The sequence below is a fragment of the Hydra viridissima genome, unplaced genomic scaffold (assembly GCF_058129835.1).
Source record: "Hydra viridissima isolate aposymbiotic clone 2 unplaced genomic scaffold, HvirCarnegie_v1 scaffold_4, whole genome shotgun sequence".
NCBI classification, from domain to species: Eukaryota; Metazoa; Cnidaria; class Hydrozoa; order Anthoathecata; family Hydridae; genus Hydra; species Hydra viridissima.
Genome location: NW_028324303.1, coordinates 3,237,392 through 3,264,886, shown reverse-complemented (window position 1 = coordinate 3,264,886; position 27,495 = coordinate 3,237,392). Strand labels below are relative to the sequence as shown.

Here is a 27,495-nt window from a genome sequence, read left to right as displayed (position 1 = left end):
GTATGTATGTATGTATGTATGTATGTATGTATGTATGTATGTATGTATGTATGTATGTATGTATGTATGTATGTATGTATGTATGTAAATTAAAATTGTATGTATCATTAAAGAAAATCTTTAAATTAAATTTTATTTAACTGACTGTTGTCTCCTTCTTTAGCAGCATAACCTAAATATTACAAATATATATATATATCTATGTTAAGAAATAAATGAGTTGAAATCAAGTTGGTAACATCGTAGTAACTAACCAGAAACCATGTCCGGGTAAATATTCTCTACTGTTTTTGCAAGTATTTAGATCTTTTATTAACTATGATTTTATTAGTTTGTAAAAAAGTGTGTAATTCAATGAAACAAGTAATTTAACTTAATACTCTGGTAGTTTTAATTTATTTTCAAGTTTAGCAAACAATTTTTTTAGCAAGCAAAAAATTAGAGTGTTACTAACTATATAGAGAAGTGCATTGCTATAATATTTTTTAATGTATATTTAGTTTTTAAGAGGCTGTTTAAAATTAAGGATAACCAGAGGAACAAGAAAAGATTGAAAATACACCTGGCTCTATACAAAGGCAATTTTTCATCTGATCATAACAATAGCATTTATAAGAATCAGTTATATTTTTTAATCTTTTCAACACCTCAGAAAGCTATAATTCTATCAGCTTTATGAGCTGCATAATAATAGGGAAATTGATGTAAAATTGATTAATAAATTTTGTTAACACTTAAATCAAAACCCATATGTATCAACTCAAAAAACAGCCTAATCTTGGAATACTATGAAGTTACAAGATCCTTGGTATGAAGTTGACCTGCATTGAAAATTAACTTGTTTCTGTATATGTATACAGTTTAGTTTTTGATAAAATACTATATTGCTTATATGGATCAAAGTGCCAATAAATAGAGAAGCTTGTCAAGAGAATAAATGAGGCCTGGGCCAACTTATTCTGGTAAATCTCTAGAGCCTTGTGTCATTATTAGGAGAGCGTAGCTTTTTAGTCATCATCCCTTTTGTATATTTTTTTTAATAAAAGTATTTAAGTAAAACTGCTTTATTGGCATTTGTTAGATAAATACATGCATGCCTAGTAAAGTAACATGATGCACCAAAGCCTCAAACTATTTTCAGAAGCGGATTGGGCATTAAAATATGATTTTTTTTAAGATTCTAATAATTTTAAGAGTGAGGGTGATTTTGATAGTGATAATATCTGCTTCAGTTCACTAATTTGTTTACTTATATAATATATATATATATATATATATATATATATATATATATATATATATATATATATATATATATATATATATAAAATTTTGTTAAGTAAATAGGTCCACCTATTAAGGTATAATGGCATCTAAATATGTTTTTGGATTTTATATACTTTTTATATTAATGCAGCAGCTAATTGTTAAATAGAGTGTGATTGTTTTTGGTTTAAAAATTACCTGAAGCTAGTTAAAAGTATGCATATTTATTTGATTTTTTTTTTAATTTCAAAGTTCTTTTTGATTCAAGTAAATAATTTCAATAAATGGAATTTAATGAAACTTTCAGTAAGTGTTTTTTAACAGAAGTCAAAAAAAAACTAGTAAACTGAATGATTTTCATTAAAGCTGGTTAAGAATTTTATTATAAAAATGTCTCTTTACTAGTAATTCTCATTAAATTATTTTAATGATCAATAACTTTTACTGTTTCATATCTTGTCATCTCTTGGTTTATTCATTTCATTTAAATACCATTTTAAGGCAGATCATCTTCTCTTCACTGAGCTCAACAAAAAGAAGTTTCATTAATGTTCTCCCTATTACATATATCAAATATTGATACTCTTTTGGGTAGAAGAGTAATTAACATTCTTTCCCTGGTAAACTACAAGCTGTCTGAATGAATTCCAGTATTTTAATAGTTTTAACTTTTATTTTGCTTCCTATGTTAACAGAAACTATTGTTTAAAAAAGATATTGGTACCAATTTTAATAGAACTTTAATAGAATTACCCATAATTATCTTACTAGTGATGAAATATGATCAGTTTTTCTAGAACCACTGAATGCCTATGCTTAGTTAAAACAAATTTCAAAAAGTAACAACCCAAATTTATATTCTAAACATCCCAAATTTATTTCTTTATAAATTTTATTTAAGAATGTTTTAACTTTGTAAATTTTATTTAAGAATGTTTTAAAAAATTTTCAAAAGAAGTTCTAGCTTTGAATTTTTATAAATTAAACTAAGCATTGTTGAATAACATTTGTTGAATCATTCAATTGTTTGGAATCACATGTTTTTTTAATTGAACAGTTGCAATCAAACTGGATCCTTTTGCTATGTATAGCTAGAGCTCATTAATTTGATTATTTTATGGATCAACTGATTTTTACCTCAGCAAGTAAATAAGTAAATAGATAAATAGCAAGTAAATAAATTCATGGTAATGTGTAAATTAGAAGAGTTTGATTCTTAGATTCAAATTATTTGATTTAATTTTAAAATGTCTTAAAGATTTGATTTTTATCTGTTCCAACAGTGTGCTTAGATGATAAAAAAAAAAATCCTGTCTAATCTGTTTTAAGCCTCCAACAGACTAATTTAATGTGTGTTTTTTTTTAAATAAATTAGTTCACTTTGGATGCATTAGAAATACTGTTTGATTAGAAAACTTTCATTAATTTCAATTAAATCTTGAATTTTAAATACCAATTAGCATCATTCTATGCTAGATGAATTAACTCTAAATGAAGATGGTATGAGTACTTCAGCTATGAGTATATATAAGAATATTTGATGAGAAATTCTTTCTATATAAAAAAATTGGATCTTCTTTTTCAATTTCATCTACTTAATAGTCTCACTTTTAAATAAATCTAAAGGCATGTAAATCAAGTAGCTGCTATCAAAAGCTGCTTCATGAAAGTCTGCCTTGAATACTTGTATGATATAAGTACAAAAAACTGTAATACCAAAGAAATTGATCTGAACACTCTTAATTAATCAAGTAAGAGTCAACCAACATGATGTGGTTCTATTAACTTAATGTAGTATAAAACTGTATTGTAGGGTGTTGCATGCTTTTATTGCTTAATATTTAGTAATATCAATACTGGGTTTTTTTTATTATTTTTTTTGTAAAATTTAAATATTTGTTTTAATTAAACAACTACTTAAAGCTTGTTTAAGTGATGTAATTAAAGTAAGATTATTTTAATGAACTTATAATCTCTCACACTAGGATTACATACAGTTATGCCAAACGTTGTTCTTATTTGTTACTTTTTTGAGAAAAAGGTAGAATTAATTAGTTTTATGCTTAATAAAAATATTTTTTGACATCTAAAACTTATCATTTGATAAATGTTAACTAAGAAAAATTGAATGGAATATTACATGATGTGATTAAATATTTAGATGTTTACAGTTGAAATTGGATCTCATTAGGTTCAGATACAGATTTGTATTTCTTTCAAATGTGTTGTTTTAAAATAATAGCTGTTGTTTACATTTGGTCTAAGTTGTCTGTTTATCTTTCTACTCTTAAAACATTGTCATGATGAAGAAAAGTCTCCTAAGAAATAATAACTTCCTTATTATTAAATAATTTTTTGGAGTTATGAGTTTAAAGAAAAAGAAACCAGGTTTTTTTTCAAAGAAGAAGCATAACCTTAGTACTGAGAATGTTGATGTTTTTAATGGTAAAGAGCGTTCATTTTCTGTTGAATCAAACAGTAGTTGTGAAGTTGAGAATATATCCTTATTTCGTGCACAGACTCTCAATGAAATCGAGAAATATGTCAAGACAAATGATTCTTTAGAAAATCTTACACTGAATAAAGTTGAAAAAGATGATACAGGTTCTTTTAGGATAAAAAAACAGATTCAAAACAATCAAGTCAGTACTAAACCACAATGGTAACAAGCTGGATATTTAATTGCAGTATACTTATTACGTGTGTTTTGTTTATGTTTGGTTCTTGCAAGTGAATCCTGCTCTTTCAAAATGAATTTTTTTCTTATACATTGATTACATTCCCATGTAGATTCATTTTTACTATTCTTACATTTAGCTTTTTTTTAGGTAGACAAACCAAAATGCTCTTGAAATTGTACTTAATTTTTTTAAACTTTATGTTAATTTTTATTTTAACTCCCTTTTTTCTAATTTTTAATTTTTTAAATTATTATTTAAATTATTTCTTAATTTTTTAAATACCTTTATTAGTATTCCACTTTTGTTCCACATTTTTGTTAGCATATTTTATCAATAAAAACTTGTGTTCTTTTTAGCGAACATTCTGTTGCTCAAGCAAAAGCTTCTGTTATGATCTATAATAATGAGCTAAAAAAATGGGAACATGCTGGTGGATCACAAGGGATATCACGAGTTCATGTTTACTTTAACCCAAGCGGTGAATCTTACAGAATTGTTGGAAGAAAAGTTAATGATAATGAGGCAATTTTTGTTACCATATTTTTACTATATTTCTTGCATAATTGTTTACTTTTAAAAAATTATGAAAAGTAATTAATTCTCTTATCTACTATAGCTGTTATTAATATTAGTGTTTATAACTACATTTTTTATCTTTTATATTTCTTCCTCACTCATTTTTGACGCTTTTTGATTTTTTTACAGACTCTTAATATTACACATCTAATTTCATGTTAGAGGGCAACTATCAATCGCAGCAACTAGAAGAGCTGTGTGTTATTGTTTGAATACATTTTAAAAAGTAATAAATAAGTTTAAAAAATATTGATGAACATGTATAGTGTTGCATTGGTTGCATCATAGAGAACTTTAATATATTTGAAAACTGTGTGGTATTAAGTTCCTTAAATCCTCAGGTTCCATGGAGACTGCTTTTTCAATTGAAATCTTTAAGTAATCAGTTCTACTTTGCGCATTTTGTTTTGTTTTGCATTGGTTTACAATGAGTATCTTGGAGATTGTCACACAGCATCTTTTGAGGAGGTTGTTGTAGTAATCCATAATATGATATAAATAATGCATCATCAAAGTGTGAGGCAAATGTATAAAAAAACTGGGGGTTGCATGCAAAGGTTATAAAGCGTAAGAGATTGTCAATCTGATAAAGGAAAACTTACTAAAAAACCATGAAAACAAACAAACGAATGCGATACAAAATATGTAAAAGTGTTTCCAAAAAAAAAACTAGATGTACAAGAACATTTTTTTGTTCTTTTTTTTTTTTTTTCTCAAAGTGTTGTAAAGAAACCACATTTAAAATGATTGGTGCAAAAATTGCTATTATATTTTCCCTAGTAATTCAAATGGGGAGTTATTTTTTAAGTATAGGAAGAAATAACTTACAGAAAAATACTGGTGCATATGTAGCCACTAGAAAATAGATTTTAGGGCAATTTAATGAAATGATACAAATTATTGAAGTTTTAAATGTTTTTATTGACTTTTGTTACTGCTATTCACAAACAAATAAAAAAAAAAAACTTTGTATTTTTTGTAACTTTGAAACTTTGTATTTGCAACTGATTTCTGTAAACACAAAGACAGAGAGAGAAGGAAACAACTATTTACTGCTTGTTTGTTGAAAAAAACTGCTTTCTGAAAATTAAATATTTTTTTTGGAAGTTTGAAAATTCTGATATTGTTGATTGCATCTTCAAAAAAAAAGGCTGCTTTTAGAATCATTTTATTGTTGAATTTAATTGTAAAAACTCCAACAGTTTGAAGTTAAATTTTTTTTAAGGTGGTAATAAATTGTTTGATTGTAAAGAACTTAAAATACAACAAAGCTACTGCTACTTTTCACCAGTGGAGAGATCAAAGACAAGTTTATGGCTTAAATTTTGCAACCCCTGATGATGCTATATGTTTCTCGGAAGCAGTACTTGGAGCCATAGAATATCTTAGTAATCCTGCTCCAGGTTAGGTTTGTTTGGTTTTTAGTTGTAAAACTACTGTGTCTATATTTAGTGTTATTTTTAAGCCTTTTTTTTTTTTTGCCAGTTTTTTTGCTATGGATTCAAATAGTGTAGTAAAAAACGATTGCAAAATAAAAAGAGTGAATCTCAAGTTTTGCGATTTGTAAAATATTTTTAACTTTAAAAGTGTATTGGTATACGCTTCTAAAAAACCTGTTAGTTACAAAAGTAACAAAGATGTTATTGCACCAAGGTATTATAATCATTACTTTTCAAGTAACAAACACGGTCCTTGAACATCTGAAGTAACAAACACAGTCTTTGAATATCTGAAGTAAAAAACATGGTCCTTGAACATCTGAAGTAACAAACGCAGTCCTTGAACCTCTGAAATAACAAACACGGTCCTTGAACCTCTGAAGTAAACAGGGAAATCAATCTCAAAATTAATATTAGCACTTAAAAATCTCAAGAGTCTATGAAATAAACTTTCTAATCCATGCTTAGTTTTAGTTTAAATTTTTTTTATATAGAATAATGTATTCATCACATTAATTTTTAGAGTATTTAAGGAAGCTATTTAATTATCTGTAGAACCATCTCCACAATACAACACTAATGATAGTCATGCTGGTGTTCCATACCAAAAATCCCAGGAAGATTCATATCAACAACAGCAAAGTGTCTCTTTAGTTCAGCAGGTAAATAGATTAAAACACTAGGTTCTATAAAAGGTGGCACTTAGCTACCATTATTTCCAGCTTTTGATAGACCTTCAACTTTACTGACATTATTACATGTTTTTTATGTAGTTTCTAAAAAGGTGGGTTATAATATAAATAAAAAATTTTAAATTTTTAAAATATTTTTTAAAGATTACACCTGTCATTAAAAGTCAACAATCAGGTATGTTTTTTAGTTTATATATATAAGTTAAGAATTCAGAGTTTTAAGAATAATGAAGTACTTCTTGATAGTCTTTAGTTTTTAACATAGTTGCTCTGAATATAAGCTGAAGTTTGTAACTTTCTTTTTTAGCACCTGAGCCACCGCCAGCACCCCCTGTACCAGCAATTGTTTCTTCTGTTCCTCCCTCAGTGCCTGCTCCTCCACCACCAAAGTCATCAGTGCCAAATGTTCAGGCCCCTCCAGTAGCTCCTCCTACAGTAGGTGGTGCTCCACCACCACCTCCACCACCACCACCACCAGCATTTAGTGGACCTCCAGCTCCACCACCACCTCCACTTCCTGGTGGTGGTAATGCAACTGGTATCAATACCTCAGCAACAGGTGGTAACAATGCTTTTGCTGATGCATTAGCTGGGGTGCAATTGAAAAAAAGAGTTGAAGTATGTCTCAATATTCTATTGATTTTGTTTTTTTAATTTTTCAAACTAGTAAAACAAGTTCTTTGTTTTCTTTTTTTAAAAAAGGGATTTGATTTGTTTGAAATGTTTTTAGGCATCTATTGAAGAGAGACGTCCAACACTTAGTAATGCTAATCCTATGGATGATATGATGAGTGCTCTGAATAGAAAGTTACTTGCCAGGTTTAACCTTTTGTTTGTCTATTTTTGAAATTCTTTAGTTTTTTATTTTTGATGTTATTTGGTATCTTAAATTATTTAGGAAATTTGTATTTATGAATTATGTTTTTTTTTTTACTATTACTTTTATTGTTGTTATTATTGTTATCTTAGGAAACAAAAGGCTGATGGAGATGATGACGTGAGTTTTGAAATATCTTTGTTTTTTTAAATGGAAAAATAAAGATAGAAAACATTATAAAAGATGGAGATTTATAGTCAAAAACTGAATAATCGAGTATTAGATAAGTAACCTAAAGGAGATACTAACTAAAGGAGATACTAAAAAGTATATTTGATAAAAGTGTGAGTTAAAAAATGTGTTAAAGAGGAAAAGTGTGAGTTAACAAATGTGTTAAAGAAGAAGAGGCTTATGTTAAGAAGAGGCTGAGATGTTAAGATCTTTTTTTTTAGTAAATTCTAGAGCAGACAGAATACTTTTTTTCATGTTCTTTCAATGAAATAGTAAAGTTTAGGATTTTCATTCAAAATATTTGTAGTCGAAAATTTTTTTTTAGATTACAGATGGATCAAATCCATGTAAGTTTATCTAATTTAATTTTAAACTTTACAAGTTTATTGCATTGAGCATATTTACCTGGTGCCTTGAAAGCTTTAAAGTTTGAATCAAATTGAATTGGAAATTTGGTTGTAGCCTTTTTATACTTGAATCAGAAGAATTGCATTTTTAACCTTTTCTTTTGAAAATATATGTAAAAAAAAATCCCTTATTTTTTGAGCTTGTTTATAGATGTTTAGCATTTTAAAATTTGTTAAAATAATATCAGGTTATACAAAAAAAAACTAATGGCTTTAAATAAACCTCATATAATTAAATAGTTTATTAAAGATAACCATCTTTCTGTATGAAATATAGACCATTTAGAAAAAGCCCCTCAATGCAACATTCAGCGTTTGTAAGGAAAGCTTATTAGAAAGCTTAAGAAGAGAGTAATTTTTCTGATGTTAAAATGTGATTTGAGGTTTAGAATTTACTGATTTGTAGGGCCTAACTTATGACTAGTAAAACTTACAGAATATTATATTCAACATTACGTGTCAACAAATATTCTCAAAATTTTTCTTTAGCTGCTCCTGTGAAAGCCCCTATTCCTATTACCATAAATAAGAGTGTGCCTGTTTCAAATAACAAGACTGTTGTAGCACCAAAGCAAACTAAGTTGCCAATCCAAACTAAAGATCCTACACCAGTGTAAGTTTCTATATAGCAAACTTTTTAAATATAATTGAAATGAATTATTCTTTTATTGTGATGAAAAATGTTGTATTATTTATATGTTTTGTTTTTGTAATGTACAGAGCCTCAAGTGTAGGTAGTGTATCTTCTTTGTCCTCTGATGAATTCAAGTTGTTAAAAGAGGTATTGAAATATTTTACAACATTTACAAAAATATTTACGTTTTTCTTCACATGTTTTAAAAGAATTGGTTGTTAATGAACTTTTTTGATTGTTTTATTTAAATTACAATTTTATATCACTAATTTAACAACAAATGATGAAGCCAGTGCATTTAAAAGTTGCCAAATATTTAGCAGTGTCTTTTGTACTAATGCTGTGTGAGAAATTAACCAGTAAGTATTAGAAATAGCTTTAATGGCAATCTGAAATCCTTTGCTTAAAATTTCATTAAGAAATCCTTCTTTAGATATTCTAGTACACAATTAATAGTAACTAATTCTGTAAGGTTCTTTTCTTGAAATGACAAATGCATAATATTTGCTAGAAGATGTGGCATAGTAATAATGTAGGTAACAACTTCATTTTTGTCTTCAAATTTTGGCAAATCAATGGTTTTCTAAGAGTAATAAAAATTCCTTGCATATTTTTGCTAATAAACATCACTTTGAACTTTATCTAAAACACAGTTCTATGGATCTTTTCATTGAAAAATTTACATTCCTTACATTCTTGAGATTTTTTAATAAAGATTTTTTTTACTTGCATTTTTTATTTTCATAAAGAAATAGGTCCATTATATAAATATTCACATAATCTGATATAGTATTTCATTGATTGTTCTGCCATGGCGGTACAGGTTTAGTAATGTCAGCTGATTCTCACAGGTACTCAGCAGTATGAGATTTATCTGATGACTATATTCTCAACAGTAGGTAGTACCATTTATGGTGGTTAACATTATTCATGTAATTCGTTCATTACCAACCATTTAATCCTAGTTTAGTGGTCACTTTTAGAAGTTGTTATTATGTAATTATCAAAAGATGCTGTTTTTTGCAATATGTTTTAATAACTTATAATATGTAATATGTAATTGCAATATGTTTTCTGACAGAAATATCTGATATTTTTTCTACTTAGGAGTTATTATCTAGTATAAGAGAAGAAATAAATGCAGCAAAAAACGAGATTATAGAAGGTAATTTTTGTCTAACTTAATTTGTTGCTAAGTAATGATTATGTTTACAAACATTCAAAGTTGAAATCTTTTTGCATTTTTAACCTCATAAGTTGGCTCATAAAGACTTGTGATAAAGTATTAAGATTTTTTTTTAAAATTTATATTAAAAAATAAGGTAAAGTTATAGACAAGACAAAAGAGCAAAGTATTATCATACAACCAAATTGGATAATAAAGTAGTATTCGGATGTTTGTTGTATGAAGCGGACGTAATAGTAAAATAATTTTATGGTTTGCTTTGGGAAAATTCTTTTAGCTTTTGAATATAAGTTTTGTTCATAAGTTTAAATTTTGTGTTTTTACGAGAAGTCTTGTGTAAAAACTTGCGAGAAAAAATAACGAATAAAGGAGCTCTAAGGTTTTTTAATATATTGTATATACTTCTCATACGATATATACTTCGTATCAATATATATTTTTGATATATTTCAGCAATTCGCGAGGAGTTATCACGGTTAAATTGAAGATTTTTCCGAATTATTTACAGTCGTTTTTGCACTGTGAATTGTTATTAATTATTTAATTATATATCTTTTAACAGATTTTTTAGCATTACAGGAAAAACTGTATTATTAAAAAGTTGTTTCACGTGATGAATGAATTTTTTTTTTTTTCAACTTTAATATTTATCTTTTTTTCTTTTTCTTTTTTTTTTTTTAATCTATTTCTTGTGTTTTTTTATTTCTAATAGATTTCTTAAAGGTTTTTTTAATTTTATGATTTTTGATTTAAATTATTATTGCTGTTATATCGTTATTATTGATTTCTTGTTTTAATTGGTTTTTCCTGTCATTCTTATATATTTTATCTTTGAAGCTAATAATAAACTTTCAAAAAGAATCAACGATTTTTCTGCCAACCAAATGTTTGATTTTTCATTTTCTGGATCTGTTTTCTCACCGAATTTTTTTTTTTTATGCAATTTTTTCTACCATGCTGCGGTGTCGGATTGTATCTAGTTTTGTTGTACATTTAGTAATACTTTTGAGTTGTTTTTTTTATGTAAGATAATTTTTGAACGAGCATATTCATGGATTTTCTTTTTCTTTCTTTTTTTTTTTTTTTTTTTTTCAGTTTTTTTTTTTTCGTTTTCAGAAAAACATAAATCTCTTTTTTTTGTGAGATATTTGAATTAGATCCCACTTTAGGTATCGGAAAAAGCGAAGCAAAAAAGAGCATTGGTCTTGACAACCCAGACTGATGACATTCTTTTTGATTAACGAGTGATTATCAGTCTAAAGAGATTGACAATTTCGCTTTGATTAATGAGTGAAAAAGCAGCTGAATACAAGACATGATTGAAAACCAATTGCTTAACTATAATAACCCATTTCAGTTGCAATCTCTTAAAGATTTCTTACTAAATTGTTACTCCGGTTCAAGCTTTAATTAAAATGTGTTTCTTAAGGAATTTTTCTTTTTAGCCTTACTTTAAAAAATCATCCGCACAACATTTTCAAGAAGATATTTTTACTCCTCACAGCTTCAAAGTTTAAGACTAACACCCTGCGTGTTCTTTTTTTTTTTTATTGTGGTGGAGAAAAGTTAAGTAAAAATTTAAAATTATCAGATAGCTATGCCGCTTTGCATCCTTAAAGATCTGTCTAATAATTTAAAAATGCTGTTCGCAAGCAGCTAAATATATACTTCCGGGCAAGACTTCTATGAAAACTTTAAATTCTATGTTGAACTTAAAGCCTATTTTCTGTTTAACACTAAATAGTTAAAAATGGACGTTTAATTTTAAAATAAACTAAAAAAGAAAAAGTGCTCAATTTACTTGACGTTGGAAAGAAAAAACCAACGAAAAAAAAACACGTTTCAGACGGCTGGCAGTCTTAAATAAAAATCTAGGTGTGGTAGACCTCATTTTTCAGGGACCCCTGAGTCAGTGAGGTCAATCTGGTACGCAATATGAGGAATATATGAGGAAGAAAATTTTTAGATGAAGAAAAAAAGCCATTGATTCGCATTGAATGAAGTGTCAAAGTTGATAATGTTGTGTACCTGAACGTTCTATCAAAGTAAAGTTGATTGATTTTTATTCTACATCAGAAATCAATAACGTCTCCACCGATATGGTGCGCAAATTCAAACATCAAAGAGGTCTCAAAAATGGTTGGAGGAGAGCCTTAAAGAGTAGCTGACCATGGAGAAGAGGCATTTAAACTCCCAAGATCTTAATTCTCTAAACTCTCCACATTGTGGGTTTGTTGAAAAGAATGCAAGCTTCAATATCTTCTTTATCATAGAAGATCTAAAGTCTGCCATTAAGAGACCTCGGGCTATTATGATTGACTTACTTCAGAAAGTTTTTCTTCGGTATTTAAGCCGTTTTCACAATTAACAAAATTTCTTTCAATTCTAATCTTTACGGCACAAAAATAGTCTGTCAAATAATCGGTAATATATTTAGTTTTTTATTACCCAACTGAATACATATGGTTTACGACAACATAAACATAAATAGATTTCTTTATTTACAAGCCATTTCAAATCTTTTTTTTTTTTTTTTCCAAATCTAGAAAACACTATTTATTCGAAAAACTCTTTTTTGATTTTTATATTTTATTTGTATATTCTAAATATAAATCAAGTTTTTTTTTAAAAAAAAAAAGAATTTTCAATAATCAGAATTTTGATCCAGTTATCAGCCATGTTTTTTCTTTGTCAACAATTGCTTTGGTTTTTTTTGCTCGTGTCAAGTTACGCAGCAATTTGCTTGCTAGGATATTCTCAGTTCAATTTATTTACAACAAAAATATAAACACGTAATAAAACAAAAATTTAAATGAATTGAAATTTCAGGATCGACGTTATTTCATTTGATAAATATCATTGTTCAACTTAATTGATAATTTTTCAAATTATTTTAAGAATTCAAAAATAGTTGGCGTAAAAAAAAGACGACATCCTGTTGAGCTTATTTTAGAAATATTAAATTGATGCTGTTGGAATATTTTGTTTTCATCATTAACCTTAATCGTTTTTCACTCTTTTCGACCGATTCGATTTCCAGTAGTCATTCTTTATTTGATGTTAATAATTATTCGTATTGCGGTTAATAGTTGTTATTTATACAAGTGTTTTTAGTAGTTTTGATGGTTTTAACCTTGGAAAAAAAATAAAGATATGTTGTTAAGTTGGATAAAAAAGAAAAAGCAAGTGAATTCAAAAAAAAAACGTAACGCTGTTTTAGACAGACGATTATTCATGGATCTACTTCATGATAAAGTTTCAACATTCAGCAGAAAAGAGGTGAAAAATTTATTTATATTTTTTGAATGAAAACGTTTTGCAGCGTAGTTGTGAGATTTCCAAGTTTACACTACATTTTTTTAACGCGATAATCGTTAGCGGATAATATTATTACAATCAGTTGCAGTCTGAAACCGAATACCTGGATGTCTTAGGTGTCCACAAAAATATTCGAACGATGTCTATATTTCTGTAGGTAGTTAAAAAGATTTTTTTAATTTCCTAGAAGCATTATTTCACTTTTCTGAACGAAGTTCTTCAATGACTTATTCTTTTTGTATGGGCCCAATAGATCAGGCCAAGGGCTAAGAAAGCGGCAATAATCTAAAATAAGTTAAATTTTTCGGGCTCGTGCAATAAGTTGATAAATAACTTGAATTCGAAATGAGTAATTCGAAACTTGCTGTTCTATTAAAAAATTTACCGATATTGGGCGTGTCACAATGCTGTAAGGAATAAAAGTAGAATCGAAAAACACGATCGATTATTATTCTAAAGAATAGAACAACAAGTTTGTATTGTTACAGTCAAGATATCCAAAACCATTTACTTTATTAATCCAATTACATTAGGGGCGACTTTAATTAAGTAAAAAAGTTTTGAAAATTACTAAAATTTGCAAATGAATGATCTTTAGTTAAAGCTATCGATACCATCTATAGTTTATTCTTTCAGTACAGAATGACGCTGGCTTGCAATTAAAAGTTAAGAATCAATTGAAAGTGATAAAAAAAGTTTTATTGTAGTATTTATTTGTAATACCACAAAGGTGAATATGAAAGAGACGCATTAATTGTAACAAAGAGCTGTTCGTTAAACAGTTGCCCTTCTTCATCAATTTCCATTTTGAAACCGTTGCAAAAAAAAAAAAAAAAGATCATGGCTCTAGAAATTCTGCGGTAGTGCTCGAATTTTTTAAGAGTTCACTCACCACCAAATAGTTTTTCGTATTTCACTACACGTTCTTAGATGTTCTTAAACTTTCAATAAATGTTCATTCCCACTCCTCAGTGGGAATGAACATTTATTGAAAGTTTCGCGCTCAATTCTTTGAAAAAAAAATTGGATTTTTTTGGTAAGGTTCTGAAAACTTTTCTGAAGTATGGCTTTTAGAAATAAATGCCTTATTGACCAACTTTAAATAAAGTTTTGTTTCGGATTTTTTTGATTACCTAACAGAATCGCAATCAATATTGCAGAGAAAAAAACTCAATATCGGCCACATTTTGTTTAAATCTGGAGAATACTTTAGGTTGTAGCGAGAGCTGCTCTTAAGAATTTGTTCGCTCTTTCGGAATCTGAGTGCATCACAAACAAAATTCGACTCTTGTCTGAATGATATTATTGTAAAACTGACGCAAGGGAATTTAAGTTATTACAGCCAACCCACTCATTTTCTCATAAGTTGTTAGGTGGCTAAAGTTTTCAGGTTTCATGCTACATGTCTGACCATTAATAGTCTCAAATGTTCGCCGACAGATTGATTTTCGCGCTTTATCCCAAGCAAGTTTTTTAAATTTTAATTAAATGCCGTTTGTAGCTATCTATTTGCAATTTTTTAAAATATAACTTAAAATATAATTTAAAAATATAAAAATGTGTTGCTGTTAATGTGTTTACTCAAGTAGGTAAAGATTAATAGATTCATAAATCAATGAAGTTTATGAGCACATTTTGTATACGTAATCAAAGTGAACTGTAAAACATTCTATTTTTTAACTTGTTGATTAAAAAAAATCTGATCCAAACTTTAACTAAACTATTCAAGCAATACTTAATAATTTGATTACCTCGTTCAGGATGTGGTGAAATTGCTTCATTTGTCATGCATATTGGATCGTGAAGACGTTTTAAAAGAGATTTTGTCTCACAAAGATGTCAATGTTGATGCGCAGAACGAGGTTTATTATGAGTTCTATCAATTGTTTCTTTAATAATTTAAAAATAAGAAGCAACCTGTTGTTCAGTTGTTTAACCTTGCTGTGGATATAAACAACACTGTATTCTCAAATTTATGGAAATACGAAAACTTCACCGTGTTTTTCTTAGGGTGCTGTCAGCACGAACTAATTTGAACGAAAGGAAAGATGAAGTAAAATAGATTTTCAAAAATTCTTTAGGATTGAAAAATATAATTTTTTTTTTTAAGCAAGGACGCACAGCTTTATTCACATGCATTGAAAATGGATCATTAGATTGTTTTAACCTACTGCTTAGTCATAACGCCAATATCGAATGTAAAGAGCAGGTAAGAAAAATATCGAATGTAAAGAGCAGGTAAGAAAAATATATGTATAATCACTTTCAAACTTTCAAACTAATAAACCTCCAAATATCAATAAATGAGTATAAAAATGCTTCTACAACACTTGTGCTTCACTGGCCTCCCATTAAAGTTCAACTTTATTCTACTTGTGCCACCCATCAAGTCCAACAAAATTCTTTTATCTTACTTCAGTAAGATAGTTTCAGAAATTAAAACCCAAAGTTTCAGAAACTAAAGCTAAAAACTAGGAGTAAACAATACAGACGGGCCAAACATACATTATGTTCATATTCAACATTTTAAGACAGTGTTACAGCTTCAGTTAAATTTATAATTTAAACACCAAAGCGCGCCTATCAAGAAATTATTCCATTTAAAAAAGCTTAAAAACCTTGATACAGGATTGGCCAGGCACGGTCTTTTAAGACATTATCTTAGCCCCATCGGTAAGTTCAAAGTTTAATGATATTGTGACCTTTTAAATACAATTGTATTATCAACAAACTATAAACAAACGGCTGGTCTAAAATTAATAACGTTCCAGGTCATCTCTGTCTCAATGACATATGTCAGAAACACACGAAAATTTTTTCCAAACATTTAAATTTTTTACTGATAACTGTAAATTTAAAACTTTTAAACAATACTAGATATTACTCAAGCATTCTGTGCAACACTGGTTTATTAATTTACACAAGAAAATTTACATTAATGGGGGATGTATGTTGGGGACCGCTCTCGTATTTCATTGTTCAATATAATTCTTTTATCATAGTTGTTTTCTTTTTTTTATATATATATATAAATGTTTTTATTTATTATAGAGCGGTAGATCGCTTTTGATTGAAGCTTTATGTATGAACAACTTCATTATCGTCAACAAGCTTATTAACAGGTTATCTAAAGAGGTGCAGTTTTTTTTGTTGGTTTTATTGGTTATTTGACAACAGTGACGATGCATATTACGATTCTAACACGGATGATGATTTTCTTAGCTAATAGAAGAATCGTTGGAGTTTATCATATCTTCGAAAAATAGTGAAGCACTAGCTATTCTAGCTGAGTATGACTGTGTAAGTTTGGTGAAGTTCACGGGAAAGCTAAATTTTGTTGACAAGGTTAGTCTGCAATATTGTTAGCTTACCCATAAAATATTGTTAGCTTACCCATAAAATATTACCTGTAAACAAACTTTCGGTTTCATGCTGATACTGTTGACTCTAATAATTATTGTGCATAGGTGTTAAAACTAAGGAGAATTATGTGTGTGTGTTTGTGTGTGTGTTATTTTAAATGTACATTTAAAATAACACAGCAAAAAAAAAAAAATTTTTTTGGAGCATTCATTCTATAACATTCGATAACATTATTCCTAAAGTTTTCAAAACATGCAATTTTTATAAATAGGCGAACTTCACTGCTCTGTACTATGCTTCAAAACGAGGCTTCTGTAATGCTGCTGAGAAACTTATTTATGCTGGCAGCAAAACCTCTAATCGAAACGTAAGTCTCAGCTCAACTAATTTTTCTTTCTACTAATTTTCGTAATAGTGACAATAATGAAAAATGTTCTTCTTTCTTTTCGTTGCAGTGTAATTTAGAGAACTTGGCTTGGTTAGCTGGTCATTACGAAATATATAGTTTACTGGTTTGTGCAGGATACACGGTACAAATGGACACGGTAATACTTATAAACTTATTTAGCCAATTTTTCCCCATAAGTAATTTTATATGAATTATTATAAACAGCAGTTTACATTTAGATGATAAGTTAAACTTTTATCTTTAAGTTTAGAAGCTTATATCCTCATGGAAAATGGTTTCAAATCAATGGGTGAAAGAAGGTAATACTTTAAAAACACTTCTTGATCACTTAAAAACCATTAAAGACAACAACGTTGATATTTTATGTCAAAACTTTGCTACTCAGCTTGATTTGCTAGAATTCTTTCTGACTGATCGAGTGAGAAGGCTTGCATTTGTTAACTGCCACCTTGACCATCTACCATTAGCATCACAAATTAAATCTTTATGTTTACAGTCGTGTATTGTCGAATGCTATAAAAATCTAGAGAAATACATTGAATTAGAAATGCTAACAATTCGTGATTGCAATCTAACAACTATTCCCATCTCTATTAAACAACTTCAACACTTACACTTTTTAAATTTAAACAACAACAAGGGTTTGAGTTCCTTGCCTCAATGGATCAATCAACTCCAATTGCGGTATCTATCTATGAACAGCTGTCAATTGACAGATCTCCCCGATTTACTTCCTCCAACTTTGAACATTGTTTTGTGTGAAAATAATAAAATCCAAAGGTTGTCTCCGTTTCTTTCACAACTTGAATGCTTGATGCATTTTTCCGCAGTAGGCAATCCTTTGACGTTTCCAGAATACTCTATTAATAAAAGAACGACAAAAGAAATCAAGCAATATCTTCGCGCCTTCTTGGAAGATAGCTTACTAAGCAATTGTGTAAAGGTCTCTGTGATCGGACAAGAAAGAGCAGGAAAAACATCATTAGTAGAAGCTATGAAGTCATCAAGCGGTATATGCGATATTGAATTCGCGAAAAAAACAAACGGTCTGGAAATCTCACAAATTGAAATAAATGATCTTAAACTTCGCGTATTTGATCTGGCTGGGGACATCGAGTTTATTGAAACACATACAATGTTCCTTTCTGAAGAGACATTATACTTAGCCGTATTTGACTTAAAATCTTACTCACTCAAATCTTCTAAAACAAATTTTTTGGCCAGAATTGAAGTTTGGCTTTCCTCTATATTTGCTCAAATACCTAATGCACAAGTAATAATTGTGGGAACTCATTCTGATGAAGACGTGGTTACACCTTCCATGTTAGATTGTGTTTGGCAGAATGTTTACAAAATTCTGAAAATGGCAAAAAAAAATCACTCTGACTATTTTGCATCTTCACTTATTCATAACTGTATATTGTGTTCCGACATAGAAGTGTTTAGAGAAAGTATTCAAGGCGTAGCCGGCCGAGTCCTTATTTCACAAAATTCTTCTAATAAGGATGAAGTCGCAGCAAAAATTATGACCCAAATTGCGCAAACTGAAAATCGTAATAACAATGATCAAAATAAAAATGAATCTTATTTTGAGGAATTTTGTAATGAAAATAGAGGAAATAGCTTTGAAAATTCAAGCACTTTCAAATTTCCTCATATTGTTGGCTACTTTGAGGTCAGTAGTACTTGCAGAATTCCAAGAAAAATCTTTTCCAAACAAAACATCAGCATAGAACAATTGAAATCAAATATATACTTGATCTGCAAGCAACTACGATCTATGTACCCGTCCATTCCTCGCAAATGGATAAATCTACACCAAGTAATGTTAAAACAAACAGAAAAACAATGCCCCATTCTGAGCTATAAACAATTCGAAGAAATCGCGGAGAGTTGCGGCATCTCTGCAACAGATGATAATCTTATTCCTTTCTTGCGTCATTTTACATCATGTGGAGAGCTTCTTTACTATTTTGATATTGAAGAACTGCATGACGTAATTATCACAGAGCCTCAGTGGCTAAGCAATCAGTTGCGAGCAATAATAAGCTGCCGAGATCAGCCGTATATAAAAGATGGTTTAATTGAACACAAGTGCTTTAAAAGCATATGGGCCCATCTTGAAGATGTGCATAGGTGTAAATTAGTTCATCTCTTCCGTCAAGCTGGAGTTTTTGTCCCTTTTTCAGAAACAATTGAGTTAATTCCGTGTAGACTTCCAATCGGTCGACCTTCAGATGATATTTGGCCATCGTCGCCATCTGCTAAAGAAAATCAAGTTGATTATGTTGTTGAGTTTGATAATCTTCCCCCATCGTTCTTCTCTCATTTAATATCTTTGGTTGAATATCGACAACCAGCAGTTGTCGCTAAAATAAAACCTTTATACTTGAGCAACCATATTGTATACGTTACACAATCTGATGGAATTCCATGTGAAGTTCACACTAAGGAGTCATGCACATTAAGTATTTCTTCTTTGTCCGACGGAGATAAACCAACAACTGGGTTATGTTTAGCTAGATTTTTATCACTTGATGCTGAATGTGTCGATAGTTTGCTGGATGCTAAAGTTAGTCTATTTAGATCCTCTGGTAATTTTAATGATTCAGATGCACTATACATTGATTCGATAAAAGAGACAATGAGACATCGAATCCACTTTTCTGTACAACCTCATAAACAGTCAATAAATATAAGCATAAGAGGACCCAAACCATGCTGTTTAGCTCCAGAAACGTTAGATTTAGTTAACCGCGTACGCCTAACAAGATATCAAACATTAAGAACGAAATTCTACATAAGTTGTCCTGTTTGTATACGAAAGTTAAAGTATGATGTGGATGTTTATTCCATGAATGACGTGAACAAAATTGCACCAATATGTTCCAAAGGGCATGACTCTTGTTCTTGGAGCAATATATTGACAGGAAAATGCGACTTTGTTGCGTCATTAACACCTGAAAGTATTATTACTAGTTTGACGGATTCGCAATCTCCTCGACTTTTTATGTTAATTCCAATAAATTTAGAGTCAAAAGACTTTCGTAATTTTTTCACGTTTTCGTATTTTAAAGAAGGTTATTCAGTACACCTACTTTGTGAATTTCCACAATGTTGGCATTTTCTTACATCTCCTGGTTACCGTTTGAGCAGACCTAGAGAGTTTATTAAAAAATATGGCAATCGACTCAAGTCATTGTTGCGCATTTTAAAATCGTTTGAAACTCCAGCAAGAATGTTAAGCCCTTTATTTGACCCGCTTGGAACAGTGGCAGAAACTTGTGCATCACTAGGATCACTTGCAGCTTCATTAGAAATGTACTTGTCTGATTTTGGGGAAGAGTTTTCTTGTTTCAACGAAGATTATTCTGTAAATGACTTTGAGTACGTGATGAGCAATAATGGGTTGAGTCGACGAGAGTTTCGACGGTTTTTAAACACAGCTGATGAAGATCATCGTTTTGCCGATCTACTACCTGCATTTATTGGCAATCAAGTGATGTGGGTGTGCGAGGAACACCACAGGATGTTAACTGCAAAAGACTTACAGTAATCTGTGACATTTTACAGTAATTCGTGATATTTTATTCTCTTGATATAGAGGGAGATTTTTTAACGAATGTTTGATATTCGTTTTGCTAAAGATTCACTGAGGCTATTGATAGTTATACAATAGCTATAATAATGATAACAACAACAACAACAACAACAACAGCAACAACAACAACAACAGCAACAACAACAACAACAACAATAACAACAACAACAACAACAACAACAACAAATAATAATAATAATAATAAAAATAATAGTAATAATAATAATAATAGTAATAATAACATTAATAATAATGATAGTAATAATAATAATAATGATAATAATAATAATAATAGTAATAATAATAGTAGTAGAAAAAGGCCGGTTCTGGCGCATTTCATGCTAAGCTAGGATTGAAGCAGAATAATTTTCTTATCATGCGCCAGAACCGTCATGTAGTAAATCGTTGATGAAACAAATCTCATAATCTAAAAGATGTTGTGTTTTTTAGATGTGTAATTTCATGATGAAAGTATATCATGAAATTTTAATGAGATTTTTTTTTGATCATTATAGAATTAAATTTAGAAAAGGGATGCTTGAAAAGGGTGAATTTGGTCCTAGAAGTAAACCAGATCCAACAGATTCATATTTTTTACCGTTTTTGGAATAAACTCCTTCTTTTAAGGAGCTTCCACTTACCCACGGTGTTAAAAACATTCCTGATCCTGCAGCAGTCATTTTCATTCCTTTTCCGTTCTTTTTCAAGTAAATGACACCTTTTCCAGCAATTTTATCGACCATGGCAGCTCCTGCAGAAGATCCAACACCTGCTAATAATCCGGTAGCCAAAGCAGGAACGACTCTCGTCGCAAGTGTGCTACCTAGCATCCCCAAGAGTGGAAGCAAAGCACCGATAAATCCGCCTTCTATTTTGGAGTTGTAAGATAATTGTTTTTTGCTCAGTTTGAGGGTGACTCCGGTTCCGTTGGTGTACGCTTTTGTAATTTTATTCAATTGGGCTTTCGTCACTGCAAGAATGTGTTCACCGTCTAGATCTGAATGAGATAGTCTTATATTGACGTCACTCTTTTCTCGAATCGCTTTTTTTATTTTATCAGCTTGTCCTTGTGAAATGTTTAGTTGTACTTTTTGGTAGTTGCTCATTTTATATACATAGGAAAATATTTATTTCACTTCTCGTATGTGATATCGGATAGCAATGTTTTCGCCGCGAAAATCGATAAGTTCTCCGTCTTGATCAACGATTTTTGTAATCATCGTGGAAATCGAGCTCAATTTTACAGGGAGGTAAATCAAATGAGCAGGTCTTTCAACGATTTTATAACCAGGTGCTACTTTTGGATAAAAGGTGTAAATGGCGGTTGAATGTTTCCCGTTCACATAGGAGGAGCCAACCACATTGTTGAGAACCCTGATGGAGTTGATCGTTGTAATTCTAGAAATGTCGTCAGACTCGTATTCCGAATTGGGATCCAACTGTCTTTTTGTAAATCCCAGTACGGACGCGATACTGTTGTCCACGTTAAAATCCAGCATATAATTTAAGCCTAATTTAACGTTTGTTTTTAAAGTGTGTAAGTTACCTGTAATTTTGATGTTTTCAGCATTGTAACTGATTTTATATCTAGAAATGAAACTAGGGCTTTGGGCTGTGTAATTTTTTATCGTTTCTGAAACAGATTTTTGCAAATAAGTGTTAATGTCAGAAATATCATAGCTCCCTATTGGAATGACGATATTTTCCCAATTCGCTCCATTGTTCATGCTATACCTGAAAGAATTGTTTGTACTGATGATGTTTGGAAAGCTGTTATACGTTTCAAGGCCTAAAAAAGCCATTTCATACTTCTTCCCATCATCAAAAACGATTTTATCTAAAAAATCTGTAATGATTACGCTTGAATGCCCATCAGCGTCGATTGTAAAGCTTGTCATTTTATAATTTGAGATTTTTTATTTAGATCTTTTAAAAAAAATCATTCATTGGGGAAATAAAAAGTGTCAAGTCCACTTCTATATTTTCCTTCATCCTTCTTAGAGGACAGATCAATCACAGCAAATCCGTGAGGTTGAGACCAGCATTTCTTGCAAAACTTTTTAAATTCTTCTTTCCCCATATCGCTAGAAACATGATCATGATAAATGTGGTTTATATTCTTCGAATCCTGTGGAAACAAGCAAATGAAATTGGTGTTTTCTCTTATGGTTTGTCTAGGTAACATAAAATAATTTTGTGCTAGATAGAAACAATCCACGTTGGAATGTCTTCCTCGGATGTAATATTTTTCGCATTTGTTTTGCTTGTATAACTGCAAATCGTCAAAGATCATCAGATTGTTTTTGGAGGGATCGAGATCTTCAGGTTCTGGCACGTCGTCTGCTGTTTCGAAAAATTGACATTCCATGTCTGCTTTGTCTCCCCATTTTTTTGAAATATCTTCAATCACGCATTCTGGGCTCATGTTTAATCTTTCTATTTCACCTTGAACTTTGAACAAGTCGAGAATGATCTCTTTTGGTAATCTTTTTTCAAATGACCTTTTCAGTATTTTATACTCTGGTTGAAAAAGGGATTTACCAAACACTTGTAAATGGTTGTAATCTAACCAACCAGGCTTGAGTAGTAAATTCAACAGCAACGTTGTTTTTCCACAGCCAGACTTTCCAACAATGATTCCTCGTATACTTCTTGGTAAAAGTTCATTGTTGTTTCTTTTGCTTTTGCCGGTATTCCATGACAAATCAGTAATATCCATTTTTATATTAAAAAATTTATATTTAAATATAAAAATGTACTGCGTCAAATGTAAGAGAAACACAGAGACAGAAAACTCGCGTCATGCGATAAGCAAAAACAATAGAAATATGCTCAAAGGAACTTGCTCCGTCTGCGGATCAACCAAAAACAAATTTGTTTCGTCTGCCAAAAGAGGAGACTTGGTTGAATCGATTAACAAACTCTCTAACAAAATCAAACTTCCATGGGCAAAGTTTCCAGGAGAAATGCACGTCCCAGGGATGAACTTTGCAGGACCTGGTACGAATTTAGACAAAAGGCTAACTTCTACAGACATGTATCAAGATTGGAGCAAGCCGGTGGACAGAGTGGATAACGCAGCCTACCATCACGATCTCGCTTATAAATATTTTAACGACAAGCAAAACAGAAATCTAGCAGATCAAATGATGCTTGAAGAAATGAACTCTATACAAAACCCTACTCAGAGAGAAATTAACGAACGAAAAATAATTGAACCCATCATCAAAGCCAAAGCCAAATTCGGATTAGGAGTGAAAAAAATCAAAGATTTTTCCACAGATTCAAAAAATCTGAAAAAAAACCACCGGAGAAAATAAAATGGACAGATCAGCTTGCAAACGAGCTTCATAAACCGATGATTCAGAATTTTAGAAGAAGAAAAATATTTGTGAATAATAGGGATGAAATATGGGCTGTTGATTTGGTTGACATGCAATCGTTTTCAAAATTCAACAACGGAATTAAATATTTGCTCATGGTGATTGACGAGTTTTCAAAGTATGGATGGATTGTTCCATTAAAGAGTAAGACTGGAGTTGATGTAGCCAACGCTCTTAGCAAAATATTCGAGAAAAGAAAGTGTATGAAGATGTGGGTAGATAAAGGAAAAGAATTTTATAACAAGCATGTAAAAGCTCTAGGTGTGTCGTTATACTCTACTGAAAATGAAGAAAAAAGTTCTGTTGTCGAACGATGGAATAGAACGATGAAAGAGAAAATGTTTAAATACTTTTCAGCTAACAACACCAATAGATACATTGGCGTTTTAGACAAAATGGTAGATGACTACAATCACACCAAACACTCTTCCATTAAAATGACTCCAGTTGAAGCGAGCGATGAAAAGAATAAAAGCAGGGTATGGATGAGCCTCAATGGAAAGTTGCAAGCAGAAAGACGAGAGCCTAAATTTTCCATGGGTGATAAAGTGAGGATCGCCAAAAAGAAGTCTCATTTTGAAAAAGGATACACGCCAAGATGGACAGAGGAGGTTTTTACTGTATCAAAAATTCAGTACACAGACCCGCCCACATATAAAATATCAGACCATCATGGTGAAGAGATACAAGGTACCTTTTATGAACAAGAAATGCAAAAGACCTATCAAGACGTATTTAGAATTGAAAAAGTCATTCGCAAGCAAAAGAGCAGATCCTTAGTAAAATGGCTAGGATATCCTGATACGTTCAACTCTTGGGTGAACAATAAAGAATTGATTTCTATGCAAAAAGGATCTTAAAAATCGAAAGATTTTCATTGATCCTAAAAGGATTTAAATAATTTTCTTTTCTTTATAAAAAAAATGTCATTTACTCATAAGTATAAAAGAAATGTCCAGGAATTAGAATGGAATGGTTTTGAAACGGTGTTGAAGCATATGGAAGAAAGAATTGGATCTTTAGAGAAAAGAAAACAGAGTCATAGTATTATAACCAAGACTAAATTGGAACACCCTCCTCAGTTAAACATAAACAACCAGTACGAGATTTTTGCTCAAAAGGAAATAAAATTTCAGCCCCTTTCGCACAAACAAATATCTTTATCCATCGGGCTGAAATTAGACAAAGGTATTGCAGTCGTGACGTTGACGAATAAATTAAAAGATCAGCTTAGATATTACAAAAACGATATTATTCTTTCAGATTCTGCAGATGACATTATTATAGAAGTAAATAGTAATAGTGAACGCGATGTCACCGTCAAAAAAGGAGAGTTGCTTTGTAAAATATCGTACATCGATTTGAATTAAATACTTTACGTAAAGAAAATAAATGGAAATAAACAATAAACTTTATCCAGATCTAGCAACGGCTCCATTCTATGAAGGGCAACATTACCGACTTCAAAAAATAGGAGAAATCCAAAAGGAGATTGAATTGGAAAAGGAAAAAAGAATGACTTTGAGCAAAAAGTACCATCGAGCTGTAAGAATCATCTCTTTTGCAGATGATTCAATGCAAGCCTTATGTATCGCTCTTGGTGCTGTTGGAGTAGGATTTTTAACCACCATTGCAGCTGCTCCTGTTGCGATTGCTTGCGAAAGTGTGGCTCTAAGTCTTGGTTTTTTATCTATCGTTGGAGGTCAAGTTAATAAAAAATTGGCTTTAAAAGCAGAAAAGCATGAAAAAATAAAAGTGCTTGCAGATTCAAAACTAAACACCATAAGCGATCACATTTCAAAAGCGTTGAAGGATGATGTTGTGAGCGATTCAGAATATGAATTGATTTTGAATGAACTTCAAAAGTTTAAGTCTATGATGAGTGAGATAAGATCCACAAATAAAAATGCTATTGACGAAGTGACCAAAGAGTCTTTGATCAATGAGGGAAGAGATCAAGCGATCAAAGCCTTTAACAACATGTTTAAAAAATCATAATGATTTTCCAGGATTTCACAAGTGAATTTAAAATAAATAAAAACGTCAACTCGGGGTTTTTATTTAAGTTTTTTCTTGTGATTAAAAAAATGTCATTTTTTAAAATACTAGACCCTAAAAAGAGGGCTGAAATTATTAAAAATATTAATGAGAACAGAAAACAAATCTATGAAGAAAGCCTCAACAGAAACATTTCAAATGCCAATTATCAGAGTGATTTGAGTCAGTTTTATAAACCTCTCATCGAAAGCAATGAAAAGATGATCAAGAGTATTGAAGAAAAAGTGAATAACGAGCCTGCTCATGTGGATGAGTCTAATCCATTAGGAGACATTTCATCCCAATATTTAGAAATGTATAATACGCGATTTACAAACAATGTAGTTAAAAGAAATTTCGAAATTAGTAAAATTGGAAAAAAAAGGTTCTTTGGAAAAATGGAGGTGCAAGTAGATGGAAATGATATCATTGTTGGAGGAAAGAGGTATGAAGGAACAGAGGGTCTTTGGAGTCTTATGACGGAACCTGATTCTATGAACAAATGGAGCGATGTGAACGATGAAGATTTGGAAAATTATTCGAAAATTTTGTTCGACACTGGAGCTATTTACTCAGAATCAAATCCAAACAGAGCAAAAAGCTCCAGACTAGCAAAATACCATTATAAAACCCATTTGGGATAGATTTAAAAGTCAAAATAGTGTTAAAAGAACAGGTAAAGGAATCATTATTCTTCCAAGCGACCCCAATGCTCTTGTAGAACAGCTTGAATTGAGCGTCGCTGCTGGTCATGCTGGAAATCAGACCTCTAAAAACGTAGCTGTCGCCATTTGTGATGAATTGCTAAGACAAAAAGAGATAAACAAAGAGCAATACAAACATCTACAAAGAAGTATATATCAAAATATATAAAAAAATATCTACCCATTTAAAAAATGCTAATCATAAACAACAGAAGATATGTTAAAAAGAACGTTTTTGGAGGAGGAATTGTGGATACGATTAAGAATTTTTTGAGAAGGGCTGCTGCCTCTAACGCATCAAGATCTTCTTTGAGCCTGTTAAAAAAGGCGGCAAAGAGCGAACTGGGTAGAGAAGCCATCCTGGCCGCAAAATCTGCTGGTAAAGAATTGGCTACTTCAGCTATATCTACTGCCAAAGATGTTGCTATTGACAAGGGTAAAAAAGCGATCGAAAAAGTGTACTCAATCACTGGGACGGAGAAACCAGAGATGCAAGCCAATAGGGGGAGTCCAGCCGATAAGATCAATACGTTAGTGAACGACGTGGTTAAGCCCATAGATGATTTGCATAAATTGTTATATGGGTCGTCCATTAAGAAATCTACAAGGAGAAGAAAAATGACAGAAGAAAATGCAGTTAAAATTCAGGATCTTGTTCGACTAGGGAGTGGGATGCGCACTGCATGAAGTGATCTCAAAGAATTTCATTGATCCTAAAAGGATTTAAACTTTTTTTATTTCTTATATAAAA

At 30.6% G+C, this 27,495-nt stretch overlaps 2 protein-coding genes across 5 annotated transcripts; both read left to right on the top strand.

The window, feature by feature from the left end:
- The first annotated feature begins 155 nt into the window (after positions 1-155).
- LOC145182670 (uncharacterized) lies at positions 156-10,985 on the top strand. 3 transcript variants are annotated; one of them, XM_090085553.1, is made up of 14 exons: positions 159-270; positions 3,252-3,307; positions 4,304-4,469; positions 5,749-5,926; positions 6,518-6,624; positions 6,799-6,829; positions 6,962-7,272; positions 7,385-7,473; positions 7,624-7,651; positions 8,028-8,049; positions 8,599-8,722; positions 8,830-8,890; positions 9,851-9,908; positions 10,383-10,985. In XM_090085553.1, exons 3-14 carry the CDS (start codon positions 4,338-4,340, stop codon positions 10,412-10,414), a joined length of 1,173 nt encoding a protein of 390 aa, XP_089941679.1. In that variant the 5' UTR covers positions 159-270; positions 3,252-3,307; positions 4,304-4,337; the 3' UTR covers positions 10,415-10,985. The 3 variants fall into 3 exon arrangements, with proteins under 3 accessions (XP_089941678.1, XP_089941679.1, XP_089941677.1); XM_090085552.1 differs by lacking the exon at positions 3,252-3,307 and having other exon boundaries at positions 156-270; XM_090085551.1 differs by lacking the exons at positions 159-270; positions 3,252-3,307 and adding an exon at positions 3,536-3,928.
- A 1,847-nt stretch (positions 10,986-12,832) lies between these two features.
- LOC145182999 (uncharacterized) lies at positions 12,833-20,680 on the top strand. Of its 2 annotated transcripts, none has more exons than XM_090085858.1 (8): positions 12,833-13,208; positions 15,008-15,109; positions 15,358-15,456; positions 16,299-16,382; positions 16,470-16,592; positions 16,882-16,977; positions 17,066-17,155; positions 17,270-20,639. In XM_090085858.1, the coding sequence occupies exons 1-8, from the start codon at positions 13,083-13,085 to the stop codon at positions 20,573-20,575; spliced, it is 4,026 nt and encodes a 1,341-aa protein (XP_089941984.1). In that variant the 5' UTR covers positions 12,833-13,082; the 3' UTR covers positions 20,576-20,639. The 2 variants fall into 2 exon arrangements, with proteins under 2 accessions (XP_089941984.1, XP_089941985.1); XM_090085859.1 differs by having other exon boundaries at positions 13,034-13,208; positions 17,265-20,680.
- The last annotated feature ends 6,815 nt before the right edge of the window (positions 20,681-27,495 follow it).

Excerpts from the sequence above, each read along its gene's own strand:
- LOC145182670 (XM_090085551.1), top strand. The coding sequence starts at position 3,630 with ATGAGTTTAAAGAAAAAGAAACCAGGTTTTTTTTCAAAGAAGAAGCAT. Across the intron at positions 7,273-7,384 it reads AATTGAAAAAAAGAGTTGAA|GCATCTATTGAAGAGAGACG; the intron begins GTATGTCTCAAT and ends AAATGTTTTTAG. Across the intron at positions 8,723-8,829 it reads ACTAAAGATCCTACACCAGT|AGCCTCAAGTGTAGGTAGTG; the intron begins GTAAGTTTCTAT and ends TGTAATGTACAG.
- LOC145182999 (XM_090085858.1), top strand. The coding sequence starts at position 13,083 with ATGTTGTTAAGTTGGATAAAAAAGAAAAAGCAAGTGAATTCAAAAAAA. Across the intron at positions 13,209-15,007 it reads CAACATTCAGCAGAAAAGAG|GATGTGGTGAAATTGCTTCA; the intron begins GTGAAAAATTTA and ends TACCTCGTTCAG. Across the intron at positions 16,978-17,065 it reads GCAAAACCTCTAATCGAAAC|TGTAATTTAGAGAACTTGGC; the intron begins GTAAGTCTCAGC and ends TTTTCGTTGCAG.